The sequence below is a fragment of the Heloderma suspectum genome, chromosome 1 (assembly GCF_057233095.1).
Source record: "Heloderma suspectum isolate Gila_16-S chromosome 1, 16-S_ref, whole genome shotgun sequence".
In the NCBI taxonomy this organism is placed as follows: domain Eukaryota; kingdom Metazoa; phylum Chordata; class Lepidosauria; order Squamata; family Helodermatidae; genus Heloderma; species Heloderma suspectum.
Window position 1 is genome coordinate 437536684 of NC_139458.1, and position 18913 is coordinate 437555596.

Below are 18913 nucleotides of genomic sequence, written 5' to 3' on the forward strand. Positions count from 1 at the left end.
GCTAAAACAAAACACACAGAATAAGGCCGAGGTAAGCAGGTAAAAGGAAATAGGCCTCAGAGTAAAGCTCGTTGTTTGTTATTGTTGGAAAAACAGAGCAGAGGACATAACAGCTCTCCCCAACCGAGTGCTCTCCAAATGTGTTGGACTGCAATTCCCATCATTCCCAGCCAGTTGCAGTCCCACACATCTGGAGCACATCAAGTTGGGAAAGGCTGGCATAACATTCATGAACACACACACACGCACCTGGCTGGGAAGCAAGGTAAGGAAGAAGAGACCGTGCCAGCCCCAGGGTCTGGGGGGCCTTTGGGCAAGGTACCCTCAATGGGCCCCTCCCTCAGTGAGTCTACCTTCTCACCGCCATCATCTCCAGCAGCTCTTTCTCCTCCTCCTCCTCCTCCTCTTTCCCATCATCGCTTGTTTGACAAGCAGAGAGCCAGTGACGTATGCGCCTGATCTCGGAAGCTAAGCAGGGTCAGCCCTGGTTAGTACTTGGATGGGAGACTGCCTGGGAATCAGGCGTCCTGCATTGAGCAGGGGGCTGGATGCAATGGTCTTGCAGGCCGCTTCCACCCCTACGATTCTATGATCTCCTGTTCCTCCTCCTCATCACCACCATTGTCTGGGGCAGGGTGAGAGGCAAGTGGACAGTGGTGAAGAGGAGGAGCAACTCCAGGGGGCTCTTGCTAGTGGGCCCCTGCCCTGCTCGGCAGGTGCCCAACCATGCCTACCTCAGTAGGAAGCAGTGAGTGTGTGTGTGTGTGTGTGTGTATATGTGGGTGGGTGGGTCGGTGGGTGGGTAGATATAGATTTCTGTGAACAGTCCTGGTTGCCCCACCTCAAAAAGGATAACGCGGAGTGGCATAAGGTGCAGAAAGGGACAGCCCAAATGGCCAGTGGAATGTAGCTCCTTCCCTATGAGGCACATCTAAAATGCTTCAGGCTTTTCAGTTTAGGGGGGAAAGATACAAAGAAGGTATTACTCAGATCTTATGAAGTGTGTGCAGAGCATGTGGGCTTGGAGGCATTTCCACACCTGTCATATTACTAGGACATCGCAAGACCAAACGGAGCAGATTGGTGGAAGTTTCAGGAGAGACCAAAGAAAGCTTCTTTACGGCCATAAGGGCTGACACCTTATGATGAGCCTGAGCTTAAACGGCTTTTAAAAAGGACAGCAGAAGGGAGGAAACATCCACCTGCTACATCAGAGCTGTGGAGCCTCAGGCCCGGGGGGGCAAATCCTGCCCTCTAGGGGCTCCAATCTGGCCTTCCGGGGGTCCCCAGATGGTTTTAAGCTACAACATGCTGGCATTTTTTTGTATTTTAGATCCCACCCCTTTTGCCTTCAGCTTCACCCACTGCTGGAATGTGGCCCCTGAGAGCTTCTCCGAATGGAATTTAGCCCCCGGGCTGAAAGGGGTACTGCAGCCCGGAACTCAGTGTTCTGAGGCAGGATACCCCTGGATACCTGAGGCTGGAGAGAAAGAACTGCATGGCCTCCATTCAGAGGCAGCAGTTTCCCACTGTTGGAAACAGAATACTGGGCCGGATGGATAGCGCAGGAAGGAAGGTCTGTGGCATTTTGCAATTCTCCCTGAAGCCAGTGACTATGGCAGCTTGTACATTTAAATCATGCAACCTGATTCCATGCATGCCTAGATGGAAGTAAGTATCACCGAGGTCAAGTTTGTACAGCTCCGAAACCTTAGAACATATAATAGCGCAATCTTAGGCACGTTTAGACAGAGAGAAGTCCTACAGTTCCCAGCATTCCTCAGCCAGCTGGCTGGGGAATGCTGGGAGTTGTAGGACTTCTCTCTGCCTAAACGTGCCTAGGATTGCACCCTAATGTTACCTAGAGTACTGAGTCAGAACCTTGGTCCACCTAGTCTAAAAGGTCGTGGCTCTCAGGGGTCTCAGGCAGAGGGTCTTCTCAGGCCTTAGAGCCTTTTACCAAATGCCAGGGATCCAACCTGGAACCTTCCGCAAGCAAACTAGATCCAATGGCTTCTGTTCAGATGAACAGGTAACGAGGCCCACGGAAGCTCTTTAACTCGTGATGAAAAAAACAGAAGATCCACAAGAGAATTTTGTACCTCATTTATCTCAGGCTAAATATCAGCATCGTGATGATGAGTGGCCAAAGCCATAAAAGTAATCGCACAATCTTCCAGTCAAAAACCATATATCAAACAGAAATATTTCCGATCTTGTTGCATTTTTAAACACACAAATGTAATATTACAAAGAAGCTTGCATCGGCTGTGCTGTCCTTGCCATGGGGCACGGGACGCAACCATCTTGTCAATTTCTTAGGCACAAAAAAAAGGAGGGGATCTGAAATTTTGGGAGGGGGTGAGTGGAACCCACATTTAATACAGTGGGATTCAAATATACATTAATGGCTTCCAATCCTTCAAAACCTGGTTGCTTTCAGCAAAATATTAATTTCAGTAGCAAACTTGAGTTCCGAGGCTGTGAGGCACGCCTAACTTCAGATGCTTCCAAGGAACCCAAAGCTTACACTTGGATTCGAATCCAGTGGCAAAGGTTCAGCCGGTGTGTTTGCTGTGGGAGGGACAGGGCTGTCCATTTCCCGCTCCCTTGGTCACGTGAACTTGAAATTGCAGCTTTAAAGGTAAAAAAATAACCCAGAGGAGTCTTGCGGCAGCTTTCCACCTAGCAGAGATATGATGACGTCAGGGAGTCCCGTCCGTGTAAGCGGGTTCCATCATAAATCTGTTAGCCTGCAAGCTCCCGTAAGTCTCTTTGTTATTTTTGCTGCGACGGGCTGCTGCCCCTTTAGAAGCTTGGTATACTCACTTTGGGTCTGCTTCATTCACAGAGGGGTCTGTTTTCTGGACCAGTTCAAACTTCGTCCCAAATTCAGAGAAATTTGGGTAGTAGAGAAGTAAGGATTTTGCAGGGGTGGGGGGTGGGTGGGGGGGAGCTGCGCACATAGTTCAGACGTGGGTGTTAAATAAATGCTTCTATACAATGTACAAAGACGCAAACAGTCTCTTCTGAGGAACCTCTACCCCTGGGGATGACTCCCACCGAAGGACGCAGAGTGTCCTAGCAAACACATTCTCCCAGTACTAGGGCGTCTGTCACCCTTGCAGCAAGCAAGAAGCACTCTTACCCGCCATTCCCTGCCTTGCCCTGAGAACACTGTGGAGCCACCCCAACCATCCCTGCCTTTGAACGCCCTCCCCCATGGGATGGACTACGCCACTTGATTCCAGAGGGGCTGTCCAAGGAAGCGTAATGTCGACAGGAAGCCACTTTCTGTGACGGGGCGACTGGCGCAGGCTCGGGGCCCACTGCTTGGACTGAAGTGTTCCCATCATGGGACTGGGCTCCTACTATATGCACCCAGAGGACCCCTTAGCAGCACTCTCTGCCGAACAGAGGGAGAAGAGTCGCTTCCCCGCCCCAAGCATGGCTTCTCTCCGGCGTCTCCTCCTTTGTTCTCAGAAGACAAACGTGACGAAATCGAAGACACGAGCGTTTTGTGGCGGGGGTGGGGGGTGGGATGCGGGATGCAGAAGCTGGAGGGGGCTTCTAAAAAAACCCCTCAGCCCTCTGGGTCACTCAAAAGAGACCTTCACCAGCTTGGCTCGCACCTTGGCTTGGTCTACAGCGTCCAGGAGGTTCTTTGCGTCCACGGCCAGTGTGTGTGAGGCCGTCAGCATCTGCCGCTTGCACTCCTCACTCAGCGAGGTCATGACGTTCTGCTGAGCCAAACGCATCTTGCTGATCAGTTCGGCCAGGTCCTTGTTCAGGAGCCGCTGGGTCCCCTCAATCTGCCGATGAGGAATGCGCACATACACGCGCATGCGCGCGCACACACACACACACAAACAGGCAGCAGGTTAACTCCAGTGACTGATCTGGGCAAGCTCTCCTCCTTGCTAGTGGGCCATTTTGAGATAAAACCTCCCTCCAAGTACCAGTTAGGGTGAACCACTTTGCTCCAGGGCATGATTTTCGATGATCGCCTCTGGGGTGAATCGGCATGGACAGTGCCAGGTGAGTGATCAAAATCCACAGAGATGTATTTCTTTAGTTATTGCAGGAGAGATTTATGAACAGAACCACCCATGGCTCTCAGATGAAGCTGACTTAATTTCTGGGAGGACACAGGGAGAGGAATCTCCTTGTTATTTCCCATCACAGATCGGAGATAACATGGGGATTCCCTGGGGCAGAACTCCTGAAGTGCTGGATGAGTGGGCTTCACCTGCCCCGCCTCCGCTCCACAACGGGAGAAGGTGTGGGGCAGGCAAAAGAGCTTTGCTGCATGCGAGCCTTCTCCAGCGCGAGACGCCCTGTGCGCAGCAAAGTCAGTTCCCAGCTGATGCGCCAGTGGATCATCCGCCCAGTGTGCCAGCTGGCAACCAAGGGCCCTGCCCCCTTGACATTATTTGGCCTGCAGAGGGCTGGGTGGGGATCATCCGCCCCTCCGCCGCCGTTGTACTTGCTCACCCCCGCCTCAAGTGGAGATGCCAAGGACTGAGTCCAGGGCCTCCTGCTTGCAAGCCATGCACTTGCCACTGAGCCATGGGCCCCAGCCTTGCCTGTCTCCAACCTTCGACCCGGATTGTTATTCATAGACCCCTTTTTTCTAGCTGTGCCCCTCTGAGAAAACCATCCCAGAACGCTCCCGGTGGGCCCCGCCTGGTGCCCTAAGGCGCTCGAAGAGGCCAGGCCCCCTCCTGACACTTCCGCAGAAGCAGGAGGGATGCAGCCAGGAAGAGGAGCCGCCCCCAAGCCAGACTCACCTCTGTGCGCGAAGATGCAGGCAGAGCTGGGAGGATGTCGTCCACACTCCCAATGAGCTTCCGGAGAGAGAGACCCACATCCTGCCAAGGGAAAAAGCAGCGTCACGTGTGAGACGCCCGACGGCTCTCGGCATGATGCCTCTATCCATCTCTAGAGCTCTCCCAGACAGGAGATCCAAGTGACCCTATAGAATCCAGTAGCACAGGATGTTGTGACTGGACCTGGCTCGGATGGCTTTAAGAGGGGACTGGACACATTCCTGGAGGAGAAGGCTGTCCGTGGCTACTGGTCCTGATGGCTCTGTGCTACCTCCAGAATCAGAGGCAGTCTGCCTATGCACCCATTGCTGGGGAACATGGGCAGGAGGGTGCCGTTGCACTCCTGTCCGGCTTGTGGGCTTCCCCATGGGGGCGGCTGGTTGGCCACTGTGTGAACAGATTGCTGGACTAGATGGACCCTTGGCCTGATCCAGCCTCAGGGCTCTCTTTATGTCAGGTGCACTCTGGGAAGTATCTCCTAACTGAGCATCCTGATGAGACTTTAACAGGCTAAGCAGGCTGCGTGATCATCTCACACGAATACCCAGGGCAGAAACGGGATCCTTTGCTTGCATCTTCCTGCTGTTCCCGGGATCTCCTGCTGAATGTGACCTAGACATGTCTGCCCTCCTTTCATCATGAACCCCAATCCTGCCTTTCCCTGCTTGTTCCCATCCTGAGAGAACTGTTTGCATCGAGGTGCATCCAAGGAAAACAGCGATGCGGCACCTTAACAACCAGAATGTAGCGCTCCGGTGGATGGTTGCTGACTTCGTTCTTCAGTTGCAGGACAGCCTTCACCAGGTCCATGACGTTACTGTACACGGCATCATTCGTCCGGTCCAGGTTGGCTGTGGGAGTCGGCTGGAGCGACATCTGAAAAGGGGGACCTGGCATTAGCGCAGGGCAGCTTCGCCCCAACAAAACCCGTTCAGGATTCCAGGCAGCCAGCACGGCCTCCCCCAGGAGTCTATAAGCTTTAGGGAGCATAGTGGGGGCAACCCACTCCAGCGGCCCAGTTTTCCGTATCTCTTCACGAACTGACACTCAATGTTCCGTGGCTCCTGGACACACTCAATCCTCCTTGCACAGGGTTTTTTTTTTTTAAGGATTCTGTTGTATGACAGTTTTGGCTCCATTTCTGTCAGCACACACCACCTCAGTTCGCTCTTAGAGGGAGCAGGGACAAGATCGGGGTTGCACATGGTGGAATGATCCTTCATACAAGACACTACTCTGTACTTCGAAAACTAGCACCTCAGGGAGAAGGGTTTTGATCTAGCCTTGCCCCAGAGATGCTAGCTTTTGACACGAAGGAGAATGCAGTCATGTGATCCCCCCCTTGAAGTCTGAAGTGGTACAGTCCAGGCAGAGGTCACAATTAAATGAGCACATAGGGTTGGTTTGGCGATCTGCACGTTCAAATCCCTTCTCAGTCACCAAGCTCATGGGGTGTCTGTGAACAAGCCCTTTCCCCTCTCCCCCTTACCCACCCATTTAACCAACACGTTGCCATACTGCTTACGCACGCCACAACACCCCCTCTTGACGCAGTGATGCTCCACACTATGCTCCCTCTTGGCAGCTTCACCTCACACCTCCGCACTGTACCAGAACTTGGAGCTGTTCTCAGAGGGCCCCAAGTAGGGATGGAGGAACCCGTCAATTTTGGGCTTTCTCATTTTTCCAATCTTAAATTCGATTTGTCTCAAACTCTTAAGTCCGGTTTGTCCTTAACTTTGACATCCCCCTCCCCAAAGTTCACATGAACATGCGGAAGCATTTTTGTGTAAATTTCTCCGAATACATGCATTTTTGTATGTGTTTTTGCGCAATATACACATTTTTCGAGCAATCTTCCTTGCATAATGCCTCCACATGCCACTGTTTAATATTATTTCCCCTAATACATGCATTTTGTTTTCAGAGAGTTCCATCACAAAATTTGGAGAAATGCATAAGGATAACTGAGTTTTGGTTGACATACTGCTTCAAAAGTGTGAAATGAGTAAGTTCACATTAAAATGCAAACTGAACACATTTCTCCCCCATCCCTAACCCCAAATATTGCAATCTGTTTTATGGGTCATGAATTTGGGTGGCATTTCTCTGATTTTCAGCGGGGGGGGGGCAATGAAATTCACGGCTTGTTTGCAGCAGGGGTTAGAGCAACTTCTGCAAAAAAACAACAATTTTTAAACACATTCACAATGGTGGTGACACCATCAGCAACAGCTTGCCTCTTGGGGGGCTGGCCCCCTGCCACTCCCTTCACCCCTAATTGACCTGGACACAGCAGCATGCAGAGGAATTTGGGGCAGGGGGAACATGGTGGCATCAACTGTTTTTTTTGTGATTGGCTGCCTGGCTTTTTCCTCAAATTGCACCAGAATGCTGTTGCGTCTGGGCCATTTGGAGGGAAAGGAAATATTAGCCTCCTTGCCAAGAATGGAGATGCATTTCTGCTACTGTCACCACAGGCAGTGGTGACATAAAGGTTTTTTTTAAGTAATTAAAAAAAAACAGAAAAAGGCACCCCTGCTATCCAAAGGTAGGCATAGTTTGGTGCATAATTTATTCATTTATACCCCGCCATTTTTCCTCTTGGAAGGAACCCAAAGCGGCTTATGTTACCCTCCTCTCCATTTTATCTTCACAACAACAACCCTGTGAGGTGGGTTGGGCTGAGAGTCTGTGACTGGCCCAAAGTCACCCAGGGAGCTTCCATGGCTGAGGGGGGACTAGAACCTGGATCTCCAGGCTCCCAGTCCAGCACTCTCACCACTACACCATGCTGGTTCTCATAAGCCCCCTCCCATGAAAGGCACCTAATTAATCTCCCCCACACACACACCGCATTTTTGAATTATAGAGTTGGAAGGGGCCATTTAGGCCATCAAGTCCAACCCCCTACTCAGCGCAGGATGGATCAGATGGTACATTCAAGTGAACTTTGTCCCACTGCAGCCTGACCTGACACAAAGCCTGGCTCCAAATTGGGAGGGGGCAGATGGTAAAAGGGGAGGACCAACAACATACCTGAGGCCCAAGTCTGGGTGGCTTCTTGGGTGGTCCTGTAAACTCAGCTAAGCCATCAATAAAAGGAAACGTAACTATTATTATTATTATTATTATTATTATTATTATTATTACTACTACTACTACTACTACTACAATATTAATACAAGAGCAGTCAACCAATGAAAATGTTCTTTTTTCTTTCTTTCTTTCTTTCTTTCTTTCTTTCTTTCTTTCTTTCTTTCTTTCTTTCTTTCAAAAAATCAGATAACGACCCAAGTATAACCATCCAGTCTATAGATTACATTTATGGTTTGTTTTTTTTTATCACACCTTGCAAAAACAGCACCTAATGAGAAGTCAAATTCTGTTGCATGCAAAATGTATGCAATGAATGATGGATAAAAAGGGTACAGTAGCTTGTGTGGCTAAGATGGACAATTTGGGGTAAATACTCACTGTAACCTGACTCCTTCTCAGGGAGTTTCTGAAAAGAGAAAAGAAAAAGAAACTCGATGAACCTTGGAGCTCTGACACTGCGAGCACAGCCCCGTGCATGTTTATGCAGGAGGGAGACCCACTGTGTTCAGTGGGTCCGACCTAGTAAGTGCGTATAGTGTTGCTGCCTAAATCCTGAGAGAAATTAGGATACCCAGAAGCACTGGCAGGCTTGAAGTCTGAGACAAGAGGCAAAGAAAGCCAAGCAAAAGGCTGAGGATCCCGGAAGCGTCCCAGCAGAACTCACGGGGAGCGACAGAATCCCTTGGGGGCCACGTGTAGGGGTGCAAGTGAAAGAGAATGCCCCAGAGACCAGAGCAGGGGCCGACTAGGTGGTGTGGCTGTGAGAACTGAGGAGTTTCAAAAGGCTCAAGCGGGATTGGTGAGGAAGGTGGGTGAGGTTCAAAGATCCAAGGGACTCTCCTAGTGGAACGCTGACGTCTGTTCCGTTTCAGTATTCCACTGAGGGTGCCAAAATGCATGGAAAGAAATAGAAGAACAATGTTTCCTGGGGCTGGGAGGACAGACAAAATGCATGAGGAATCCAAGGGTGCCTTTGTTTGATTCCTGAAATTCTGACAAGAAGGCAAGAGCTGGACAGAGCAGCAGAACAGAGAGGGCCGGGGGTCCTTGTCAGGGATTCACGAACGGGATTCACCACTCTGCCTACCTAGCTGCAAGATGTGTGAATGTAGATCGCTCGCCCCCAGTATAGATAGAAGCAGCCCTCTGCTCACATGAGCGGGATTTGGGGTTCTCTGTCCCTACAACCCTGCCTACTCTGTTTTACGCAAACAGTTGTTGCAAACCTACCTAATTTAGAGTATGAACTTGTCTGGCTTGCCCTTGGATGTATTAAAAATTCAGTGGCACTTCCCCCTCAAATTATTTTGGGGCTTTTGCACAGCTGTCTGAGGTGTAATTGCTGCCCAGAACTTGGAGGGGGGAAACTGATGACATTTTGAAAATGACATGGCCGTGTGATAAGGCATGGCGAGCTGAGCAAGAACTCTCTGGAAAAGGCAAGCTTTCCCCTACCTCACAAGAGTTCTCCAAAAGCTTGGGGGTGGGGGTGGGGTGGGACCTGATTCTAGATCAAGCCACAAGGAGTTTGCCCATCACTACCTTTAGGGCTGGGATTGGAAAGGATGTTGATCCTCTGTGCCAGGGCTTCTTCTGATGTAAATGCTGGTCTCATGAATGAGTTTCTGGATGATTCCCATGGGTGAGTTTTTGGAATGCTTGTCTCATCGGTGAGTGTTTGGAATGATAACACATTCACTCACTTGCACTGGTCACCTGGACCAGTTTTTCCAGCTACCTCCTGTATGAAAGGCAGTGAGCCTGTGTACACCAGTTCTGTCAGCCGCTGGTTGGCCCCATGTGAACAGGATGCTGGACTAGATGGGCCCCTGGTCTGATCCAGCACGGCTCTGCTTATGTTCTTATATGGCACATCCCTTGCAGCGTACCATCTCTCGGTGTGTGACACACACTGTGGTCTGGATGACACTGGCTGATTGAGACGGGGAGAAGGCAATCTGCCTTGGGCTAAAGATCAAAACAAACGTGAACACAGGAGACCCCTAACTGGGTCATTTTTTTTTCACTCCAAAAGCGGCTGTGTGGTGGGACATCCTTATATGTCGTTTCTCAAACCTCACTCCTCTCCCCCTCCCAAGCTGCTATGCACCCTGCAATACAAAAACAACAACACAGGTACGATGAAGGTACCTCGATTTTATTCCACTTGAGTGTTCATAGCAGCTTGGTGAGAAGCAATTTAGATCTGGAAAATGGTGCTGGGGACAGGGGAAACGACACTGCTGCCTGGAGCAAAACTGGACACCACCACCATACCCTGTGGCTGCTTTTATGTGAAACAGGTAAGTCAGCAGATCCAACTGGATCTTCTGCCATCCTGTCTGTTCTGCCCTTAAGTGACCGTTCCACTAGCTACTGTGATAATTTTGCTCACTTTCTGGAGTTGTCAGGAGAAGAAAGAGAGGTCAAAATTTTAGAAAGGAAGCAGCAGAGAGCACACATCAAGGCCATGAGGCCAGAAGGGTTTCTGGAGACTTACTGGGGGGCAGAAGCTGCTGTTCACAGAGGCCATGGGGTCCTGTCGTGGATAAGAGGGGCAAAGTTCAGCAGGCATAAAAAACCAGGGATAAGCTAAGGATGCAATCCAGACTCTAATTCTAAGGCTATCCACGTTTGTGCACATTTGCATTTCTACATTTACAAAATGCACGCTTCAAATGCAAGGCTCTATTAGCCAAGAGAAATGCTAAGTCTTGGCTGTGGGTTCTAAGGAGTGAATCTTTGCTATGAGGCACCCAGGTTTTACCACCAAAGGGGGTTGCATATAATTCAAATACTATGATTGGGGGGGGGGGGGGAGGTTAGAAGCGCTTTTCACAAGAGCTCCACACAAGCAACTTCAGCTGCTCCGCATGAGCGCTGCAGCCTGGTTTGCCAGTGCCACAGATCTCCAATTCCTCTCTCATGCAGCCCCCTCGATTTGTATCAAAACACTGCCCTCCGCGGGACGGTCTTTATTGCCAGATGGTTCCCCCGAATCCACTTTGCTGAATTCAGGTCTGGGCAATGCTGAAGGGAGGCTGGGAGGGAGCCGGCCTTGCCACCCCAGGGGTGTCTGCACTGCCCCTTCTGCTCGCTCACCAGAGCTTTCTCCTCCTGCCGCAGCCACTGGTAGTCCTCCACCATCTGCTTCTGTTGCTTGTCGAGAAGCTGCCTCATCTTGGCCCGTTCCACCTCCCACAGCTTCTGGGCTTCTTCCCGGCTGCTGGGCCTAAGGAAATCTTCCTCCTTGCCGGCAAAAAAGCAGGAAGTGACCAGAAGGCCTGTTTACACGATCAGTTGCCCTGAGGAAACACCTCCCAGGTTCACTTCGGTCTCTGATTTCCTCCAAGTCAGTGGGATTAATCAGTGAAGTGAGCAGAGGGAACTGAATTGCCATAGTCAGGGGCACGTTAACAGACTCTGAGGGCAGTCCGCCGAGGACGGAGGCCTCCGCCGTGCCCTCCTTATGGGCTTCCCAGAGGCACTAGACGGATCATTGGGCTAATCCAACGAGGCCATTCCGACGCTCTTAAAGAGAGTTGAGAACCCCTTTTAAATGAGGGATGTATTTCCTTTGGCCCCAGGTACACCACAGGAAGGTTAGAATTTCTGGTCTGCAGAGACAGGTGCGTGTGGGAGTCAGGGCTCCACAGGGACCTGTGAGAGTGTGAGTGGAGGGGGGATGCATAGGGGAATGCCAGGCGCAGTAATGTCACGACACACGTTGCATTACCCCAGGCCAGCCGCCGCCAGCCTGGCGCCCTCCAGATGTGTTGGACTGCAACTCCCATAATTCCCAGCCAGCATAACTTCTGTGGGGCCACCCCTGTGCTTGGTCTGGAAGCTGCAGCTGGTGCAGCATGTGGCAGACAGAATGCTGAGTGGAGTGCCTGGCTGAGGATGATGGGAGTTGTGGTCCAACCCCCTCTGGAAGGCACCCATAGCTCTGCTCTTTGGCAACACGAACAGGCAAACTGCAATTGGCTGCGTTTCAACCATCATTCCAAACATGCTTCGAATATGTTTGTCAGGGAAATTCCTCCATGGTAAAACAGCTGGAAAGTGGCCTTCTGGCCCTCCGTTTGCAGAGGAGTGGTGTCATGGCCAAGCATGCAGGCATGGGATCTGTTGAACCGCTTAACCATTTGCCCTGACAAAGGGATCTGAAATGCACTGGGGATGAGTATTCAGTTTATTTGTGCCCCCGACCGGCTCTGCCCACAGCATTTTTCCTGCGAATGGTGAGCCCCCCGCTTCCCAATTCCTCGATCAGAAATTGGGCTGGAGGTTCTTCCTCCCCCTGTCCCCCCAGAACCTTCTCTAGGGTTAGTCCATGAGCCACCAGAGAGCTTCAGCTAGGAAGCTGTCATTAAATCTAGGCAATAAATAAAGAAATAAAAAAAGGGAGAATATGGCTCTCTGTTAGTATAGGCTGACTCCTAAGGACTCATCCAGGTGTTATATATTCATCTCTCCCCAAATGGATGAAGGCTCCGGCTACTGAGTCAGATCATGCACAGAACCTTCTAGAACCTTGTGCAACATATAAGACTGCAACTGAAAGCAGGCGGGGCGGAGCAGGACAGAGGGTCTAGTGGCAACGGGGTCAGTGGCGGTCAGGAACTACAGAAGCAATTTAGGGGGGAGCGTCTGCAGAAGCGCAAAGGTGGCAGCACAGAGAACAATAAACCCTTCCACAAATCCCTACTCTGAAATCATTGTTCAGTATTACACATATTTAACCATCCTGAAAATTAAGAGCTTCAGAAGCACACTCTCCCCCCCCCCCCCATTCGTTTATTGTGAAGTCAGAGAGAGGAATCTAAAACAGCTTATTTCAGGGGAGGAAGCAAACAAATTAATGGGGGAGCGTGCACCCCGCTATACCCTCAGTGATACAAAGGTCATCCAATTGACCTCTCCCTCTCTCTCTCTCTCTCTCTCTCTCTCTCTCACACACACACACACACCCTCTCTTCCTAGCCTTGAAGGCGCTCCATTTCCACTTAGCCTTGAGGTTTGATGCCAGGCTGTCCTGCCTGCCAGCCTCGTCTTACCCTCATGCTGTGGCGCTTGAAGACGTTGTGCCTGTTGAGCGGCGGGGTGTGCAGGGAATTGACGGGTGACGGGTACTCGATGGGGCTGGTGAGCGTTGGCGAGCTGGCACACAGACCCTCGGGCACCTGGAAAGGCGGGGGCAAAAGGCAGCGGGCACAAAGCAGAAGACACAGCACAGGCAGTTGGCACGCAAACCGGGCAGAGAGTGCGTTTCAGAAAGAGACTTCCACACTGAGACAGAACACAAGATGGAGGACAGAAAAAGAGCCTACCATGATGGAGGGACTACAACTCCCAGCATCCCCCAGCCAGCACAGTTGTGAGTTGTAGCCCAACACATCTGGAGGGCACCAGGTTGGGGCAGGCTGACATGAGTTCTCTGGCTCATGTTGAACCTTTTAAGATCAGCTCTTGGGAACACCATTAAGGACTGGAATCATAGAATAGTAGGGTTGGAAGGGGCCTACAAGACCCTCGAGTCCAACCCCCTGCTCAATGCAGGAACCCAAGTCAAAGCATCCCTGACAGGTGGCTGTCCAGCCTCGTCTTGAATGCCTCCAGCGTGGGAGAGCCCACCACCTCCCTGGATCATGGGTTCCATTGTCGTATTGCTCTAACAGTCAGGAAGTTTTCCCTTATGTTCAGCCAGCATCTGGCTTCCTGTCACTTGAGCTCATTCTTCCGTGTCCTGCACTCTGGGATGATCAAGGAGAGATCCTGGCCTTCTTCTCTGGGACAACCTTTCAAGGACTTGAAGAGCGCTATCCTATCTCCCCTCAGTCTTCTCTTTTCAAGGCTAAACTGGCCCACTTCTTTCCATCTCTCCTCATAGGGCTTTGTTTCCAGTCCCCTGATCATCTTCGTTGCCCTCCTCTGAACCCCCTCCAGCTTGTCTGCATCCTTCTTAAAGTGTGGTGCCCAGAACTGGACACAGTACTCCAGATGAGGCCTAACCAGTGCTGACTAGAGGGGAACTAGTACTTCCCGGGATTTGGAAGCTATGCTTCTATTAATGCAGTCCAAAAGAGCATTTGCCTGTTTTGCAGCCACATCACATTGTTCGCTCATATTCAGCTTGTGATTGACAACAATTACAAGATCCTTCTCACTTGTAGTGTTGTTGAGCCAAGTATCCCCCATCTTGTAAACGTGCTTTTGGTTTCTTTTTCCTAGGTGCAGAACTTGGCATGTATCCCTATTAAATTTCATTCTGTTGTTTTCTGCCCAGCACTCCAGCCTATCAAGATCACTTTGAATTTTGTTTCTGTTTTCCAAGGTATTAGCTATCCCACCCAGTTTACCAGGAAAAACCCTGAAGTGAGCACAGTCCCGAAGCCCTGATGCTTTCATTTCATTGCAAAAAAGAGACAGGTTCAATTTATTAACCTCCCCTCACCCCCCACCCCAGGGAAAGTCTTTTTAAGACTAAGATCCAAAGTTCATGTACGTGAAAGCTTTAGAATTCAGATTCACAACTGTCAGGGATATTGCATTTTTGCCAGTTTCTTCCCACATGCAAAGATATTGTGCAACGTGAGATCAGCTGCAAAAGTTCCTGGCAATGGTGTTATTTAACACGATTAAACGATAACCAGTAACCATCTGGGAGGAGGTGTGCAGGTTTTTCCATTCCTGCAAAAAGGCAATCTTGGGCTGTATACAGACAATACCATGCTGAGAGCACTTCCTTCCTTGGTGTAGAGAGATGTTTTAAAACTAATTAAAAGCACTAAAAATGTGGAAAACAACTTTTTGGGGTGGAGCTGGGGAGAAGACATTCCCCTTATCAACAGCACTATTATGATCATGGTTTTTTTGGTATGCAAGGCCAGCAAACAGCATCCTTAAACTTGCCAATCCTACACCAGCAATAAAAGTGCCAGCTGGGGCATTGGGAATTGGATTTAAACAGAAGTTGCAAAGAGTGCTGGGAAAATGGCTGCAGAGGCTTGACTTGGAAGTGCCTTCTGCAATGAAAATCGGAACCGTTTGTCCATGGCCCTCATTGCCAAGAGATAGGTGTGTGACATGCTGGCTCTTTTCTGCCCTAGGACATTGTGGGAGTGGTATTTCTAAGAGCCCCAAACGTTTTTAAACATGTGTACAACCCTATATGCTAGTAGTGAACTCATTCTGAGTGTGGATCCTTACATTGCCAGAACAGCACCACCCATGTGCAAGAGCTACAAAGGAACACCCCCCCCCAAGAAAAAACCGCAAGTGCGTAAGCACACACCCAAAAAATCCTTAGGGGAAAAAACATACATGGGCAAAACAACCACCACCTCAAAACAAACCACCCTAATGAGGGCTGAGCAGGCTTCCAGGGCACAGAATGCTGAAGATGGAATTGTGTGTTCTGGGGAAGGGCATGGCTGACCAAAGCCCTGAATAGGAGCTGGGAGAAAAGCACAAAGTACGGAGACGCTGCGGTGGAGTTTTAAAGCAATACATGATGGGATTAGACGTTCACATAGGCAACTTTTTCTGTCTCGCAGGAACCCTGAGAAGCAACAGTAAGCATCTGCTACAAATTCAGCAGGAAAATCACCGACTGACAGCTCAGACAGAACAGATAATCCTCAGTGGCTACGAGCGTTTGGCAGAGTGAGCAGGTGGCAACTGCAAAGAAGCCATGGCCCTTTCGGATGGGGGCGCAGAGAGCAGGCACAGGGGGTGACGGGGCCTCTCGGAACTTACCTGGAACTGCAGCTTAGGGGCCAGCAGGTTGGTCTGCGGGGGTGGCTTGTACTTCGGTCTGCTAGGCTGGGAAGTAAAAGGGAGACGACAATGTGAGGCGGATGCGGAGTTGGCAACTCAAGAGCAGGGAGCTGAATGCCTGAAAAGAAGTCATATCTCTGCTGCTCCCGCAGTCTCTCCCCACCTCCACCCCAATTTTAAAGAAATATAATATATATCAATGTAAACATTTATAAATGTGCACAAACACACGTAACTCCCACGCTGCATAAATAGATTAAAGGCATAATCCTGAGGACTGTGGCCTTGCTGCTCGGAAGCCCCCGGATGCAGAGGCAGAAGCTGGCAGGGCGGGAGGAGCGGTGGAGATGATCTTTGCCTCCTCCTCCTCCTCCACTCTTTGCTTTTTGTGCTAGACGGGCTTCTCAGCTTGTCTAGCAAGGCCATTTTGGAGGGGGAGGGAAGGAGGCTGAAGGGGGTGTAGGTAAACTCATATCCTGCCCCCCCCCGGAACACCCCCTTTTCTCCCTCTCTGGGGTCGATTTTCTGACCTTGGAGAAGCAGCTGGCCCAGTTCTCTCCACGCCAGCTGCAAGGGGTCAGATCTCCTGCTCCCCCTTCCTGAGGTCAGGGTGCTGTCTCTGAACTCGGAAGGCGTTTTCCGAGCCATCCTATGAGCCCTGGGATACTTGCCCAGGGGCCACAGAATTGCTCTCTAAGCATCTATATACAATGCATAAAAGAGCCCCCAAATCCATGAATCAAATATGAGTGCTCTAAATAACAATATAAATATTTTCTGTCTTGAATTAGGAGACCAACATTTCAAATGATTTATGTTTTGATTCAAAGGGGCACACCAAGTGTCGGAAGCTGCAGCTGGTACAGAACGCGGCGGCTCGCCTGATTAAAGGCAGGCACCAGCGAGATCACATCACTCCAGTGCTGAAGGAGTTGCACTGGTTACCAGTTGTTTTCCGGGCCAAATTCAAGGTGTTGGTTTTGACCTTTAAAACCCTATATGGTTCCGGCCCAGCCTATCTCAAGGAGCGCCTCCAGCAACACCAGGCAGGCCACTTAACAAGATCAGCCTCGGATGGCCTTCTCTCTGTCCCATCAGCCAGGACAGCTAGACTGGTGGGGACGAGGGAGAGGGCCTTTTCTGTGGTGGCCCCCACTCTGTGGAACTCCCTCCCTAGGGATCTCCGCCATGCCCCCTCTTTAATGAGCTTCCGTCGTGCATTAAAAACGTGGTTGTTCAGGCAGGCATTTGGGGTGGGTTAGGGTATTTTAGAACATGTTTTTATTGTAGAATTTTATTGTTCTAAACTGTTTTATTATCTGCTTGTACATCGCCCAGGTGGCTGGGTGACCAGCCAGACAGGCGATTAATAAATTAATTAAATAAACAAACAAACAAACAAATAAATAAATACACCAGAAATCCCCCCCCCCAAAACAGAGACCAAGCATCCAATATCTTCTGTGTATTAGCCAATTCTATCCTGACAGCAATGATCAATTTTTCACCATTAAAACAAAAAACTTCACCCATAAAAACAGGCTTGGATAAATGTTCCTGCTTAAAATGATCTTGGATAACAGCATAATGCAATTGTAATTATTTTATTACATGAGTCATATGTCTTGTGGTTCAAAACATTCTGTCAGAACATTAAGGCATCAGCAAAAACACTTTTAGTTTTTGTTTGGGAGAGGAGGGGGTGATGACCAGGGGTTGCAAAGAAAGTTGTTCAAAAGTCAAAAGCTGAACGTGGGTTGGCAATCGGAGTAAATGTGCCCACGTTCTGTGTAATTCATAATGATGGGACGATGGCATTTTTCAAGGATGGGTGGATGGTTGTTTATTTTGCATGTCCTCCATGGTCCCAGCAAAAAAGAGACAAGATCAACTGGAGGGTGACATAGATGTTGCATCTGCTTTCTAAGAAACTTGTAGTGAATCCTAAGGAATGCCCACGAGGGCCATACATTCAATTTTTATTTAAAAAAATTGCTCAAGGGGAAACTTTGGTTTGCTTTTTCTTCTGTAACACAAAATGGTTTTAAGATTCCTTGGTGTCTAGATCCTGAAACTGACAGCAGTGCTAAAGGGCACCGTCTCTTTCTTGTCCACATGTAACAACCTTCCCCAATCTGGTGCCCTCCAGATGGGTTGGACTACAATTCCCAGCATGTCCTGGCTGGGGAAGGCAGACATGTAAGAATATTTTCTGTGAAAAATAATGTGTGCACAAGAGGTTTGCTGGCCATGCGTCCTGAGCCCTTCCTGGCATTCCCTGTGCAAGTTCCTCTTACCTTTGGAGGGGGTTCTTGGAAAGAGGTGGGCTCCATGATCTTGGGGGGCCGGTGGCGGTTATTCCTCTCTTGTTCCCGGGCAATCTCTTTCTCCATCTGGTAAACGTCGCTGCAATCCAAAAGGGGAAGGAATAAGGAGAAGAACAATTCAGCCTCACAAATAGCTCCATCTACCGCCTACGCAGATCTCTGTGGGGCTTTCATTCAGACCTAATCCAGGCCCCGAAGTCCATAAAGGGGACTTTGCCATCTTTGTTGCAGGGAACCTACGGAACTCTAGACATTGTTGGATAATTGGTATTATTTTATGGTTGCCGTTGTTGTTGTTGTTGTTGTTGTTACTTCCAGGCCACATTTCAGGGCAGAAGCCCTCCCAAGGCAGTTTACAAAAACATGCATATAATTAAAAAAAAACCTGATACAGTAATAAGCCAGCAAACATTCATAAAACAAACACCAGCAATAAAACATGACTCTAAAAACCTACAACACAATTGTAGTTGCACAGCAGCACAGTCCAGTAAATCATAACCAGGGGACTACAGCTCCCACTTTCCCTGGCCCGGAGCCATGCTGGCTGGACTTGTGGGAGCTGAAGTCCAACAGCTTCTCGAAGGCAGCCGGTCCCCACACCCTGCCTTGTTGGGACTGGATGGAACCGAATGGGCATCAGTCCTCCTGCTGCACTGGACACACACACACAGGCACATTACACCCCTACTGACTGGCCACCCCCAGCACTATCCAGGCTAGAGTATGCCAAGCTTGATATTGGGAACAGGATCCAGCTTTCTCAGGATTCCCAGTTTCGCTTTGAAAGCATCCACGGGTTGAAAATTCAGGATTCCCAGTTTCGCTTTGAAAGCATCCACACTTTGAAAGCATCCTGAAAGTGCCTGGGCCTGC

The 18913-nt window shown here is 49.9% G+C and overlaps 1 protein-coding gene across 5 annotated transcripts in view; it reads right to left on the reverse strand.

The window, feature by feature from the left end:
* Positions 1–2090: 2090 nt before the first annotated feature.
* PTK2B (protein tyrosine kinase 2 beta) overlaps positions 2091–18913 on the reverse strand; it is a 107073-nt gene continuing 90250 nt past the window's right edge. The window contains exons 22-31 of one of the 5 annotated variants that reach the window (XM_084829522.1): positions 18008–18116; positions 15690–15755; positions 12989–13114; positions 11031–11177; positions 10429–10467; positions 8307–8334; positions 7869–7915; positions 5559–5705; positions 4791–4871; positions 2091–3812 (exon numbers count right to left, since the gene is read on the reverse strand). In XM_084829522.1, the coding sequence (XP_084685648.1) occupies positions 3597–3812; positions 4791–4871; positions 5559–5705; positions 7869–7915; positions 8307–8334; positions 10429–10467; positions 11031–11177; positions 12989–13114; positions 15690–15755; positions 18008–18116 (1006 nt within the window). In that variant the 3' untranslated portion in view covers positions 2091–3596. Of the gene's footprint in view, positions 3813–4790; positions 4872–5558; positions 5706–7868; positions 7925–8103; positions 8335–10428; positions 10468–11030; positions 11178–12988; positions 13115–15689; positions 15756–18007; positions 18117–18913 lie in introns of those variants that run through there. The other 4 variants (XM_084829521.1, XM_084829524.1, XM_084829523.1 and 1 more) reach the window with 4 other exon arrangements.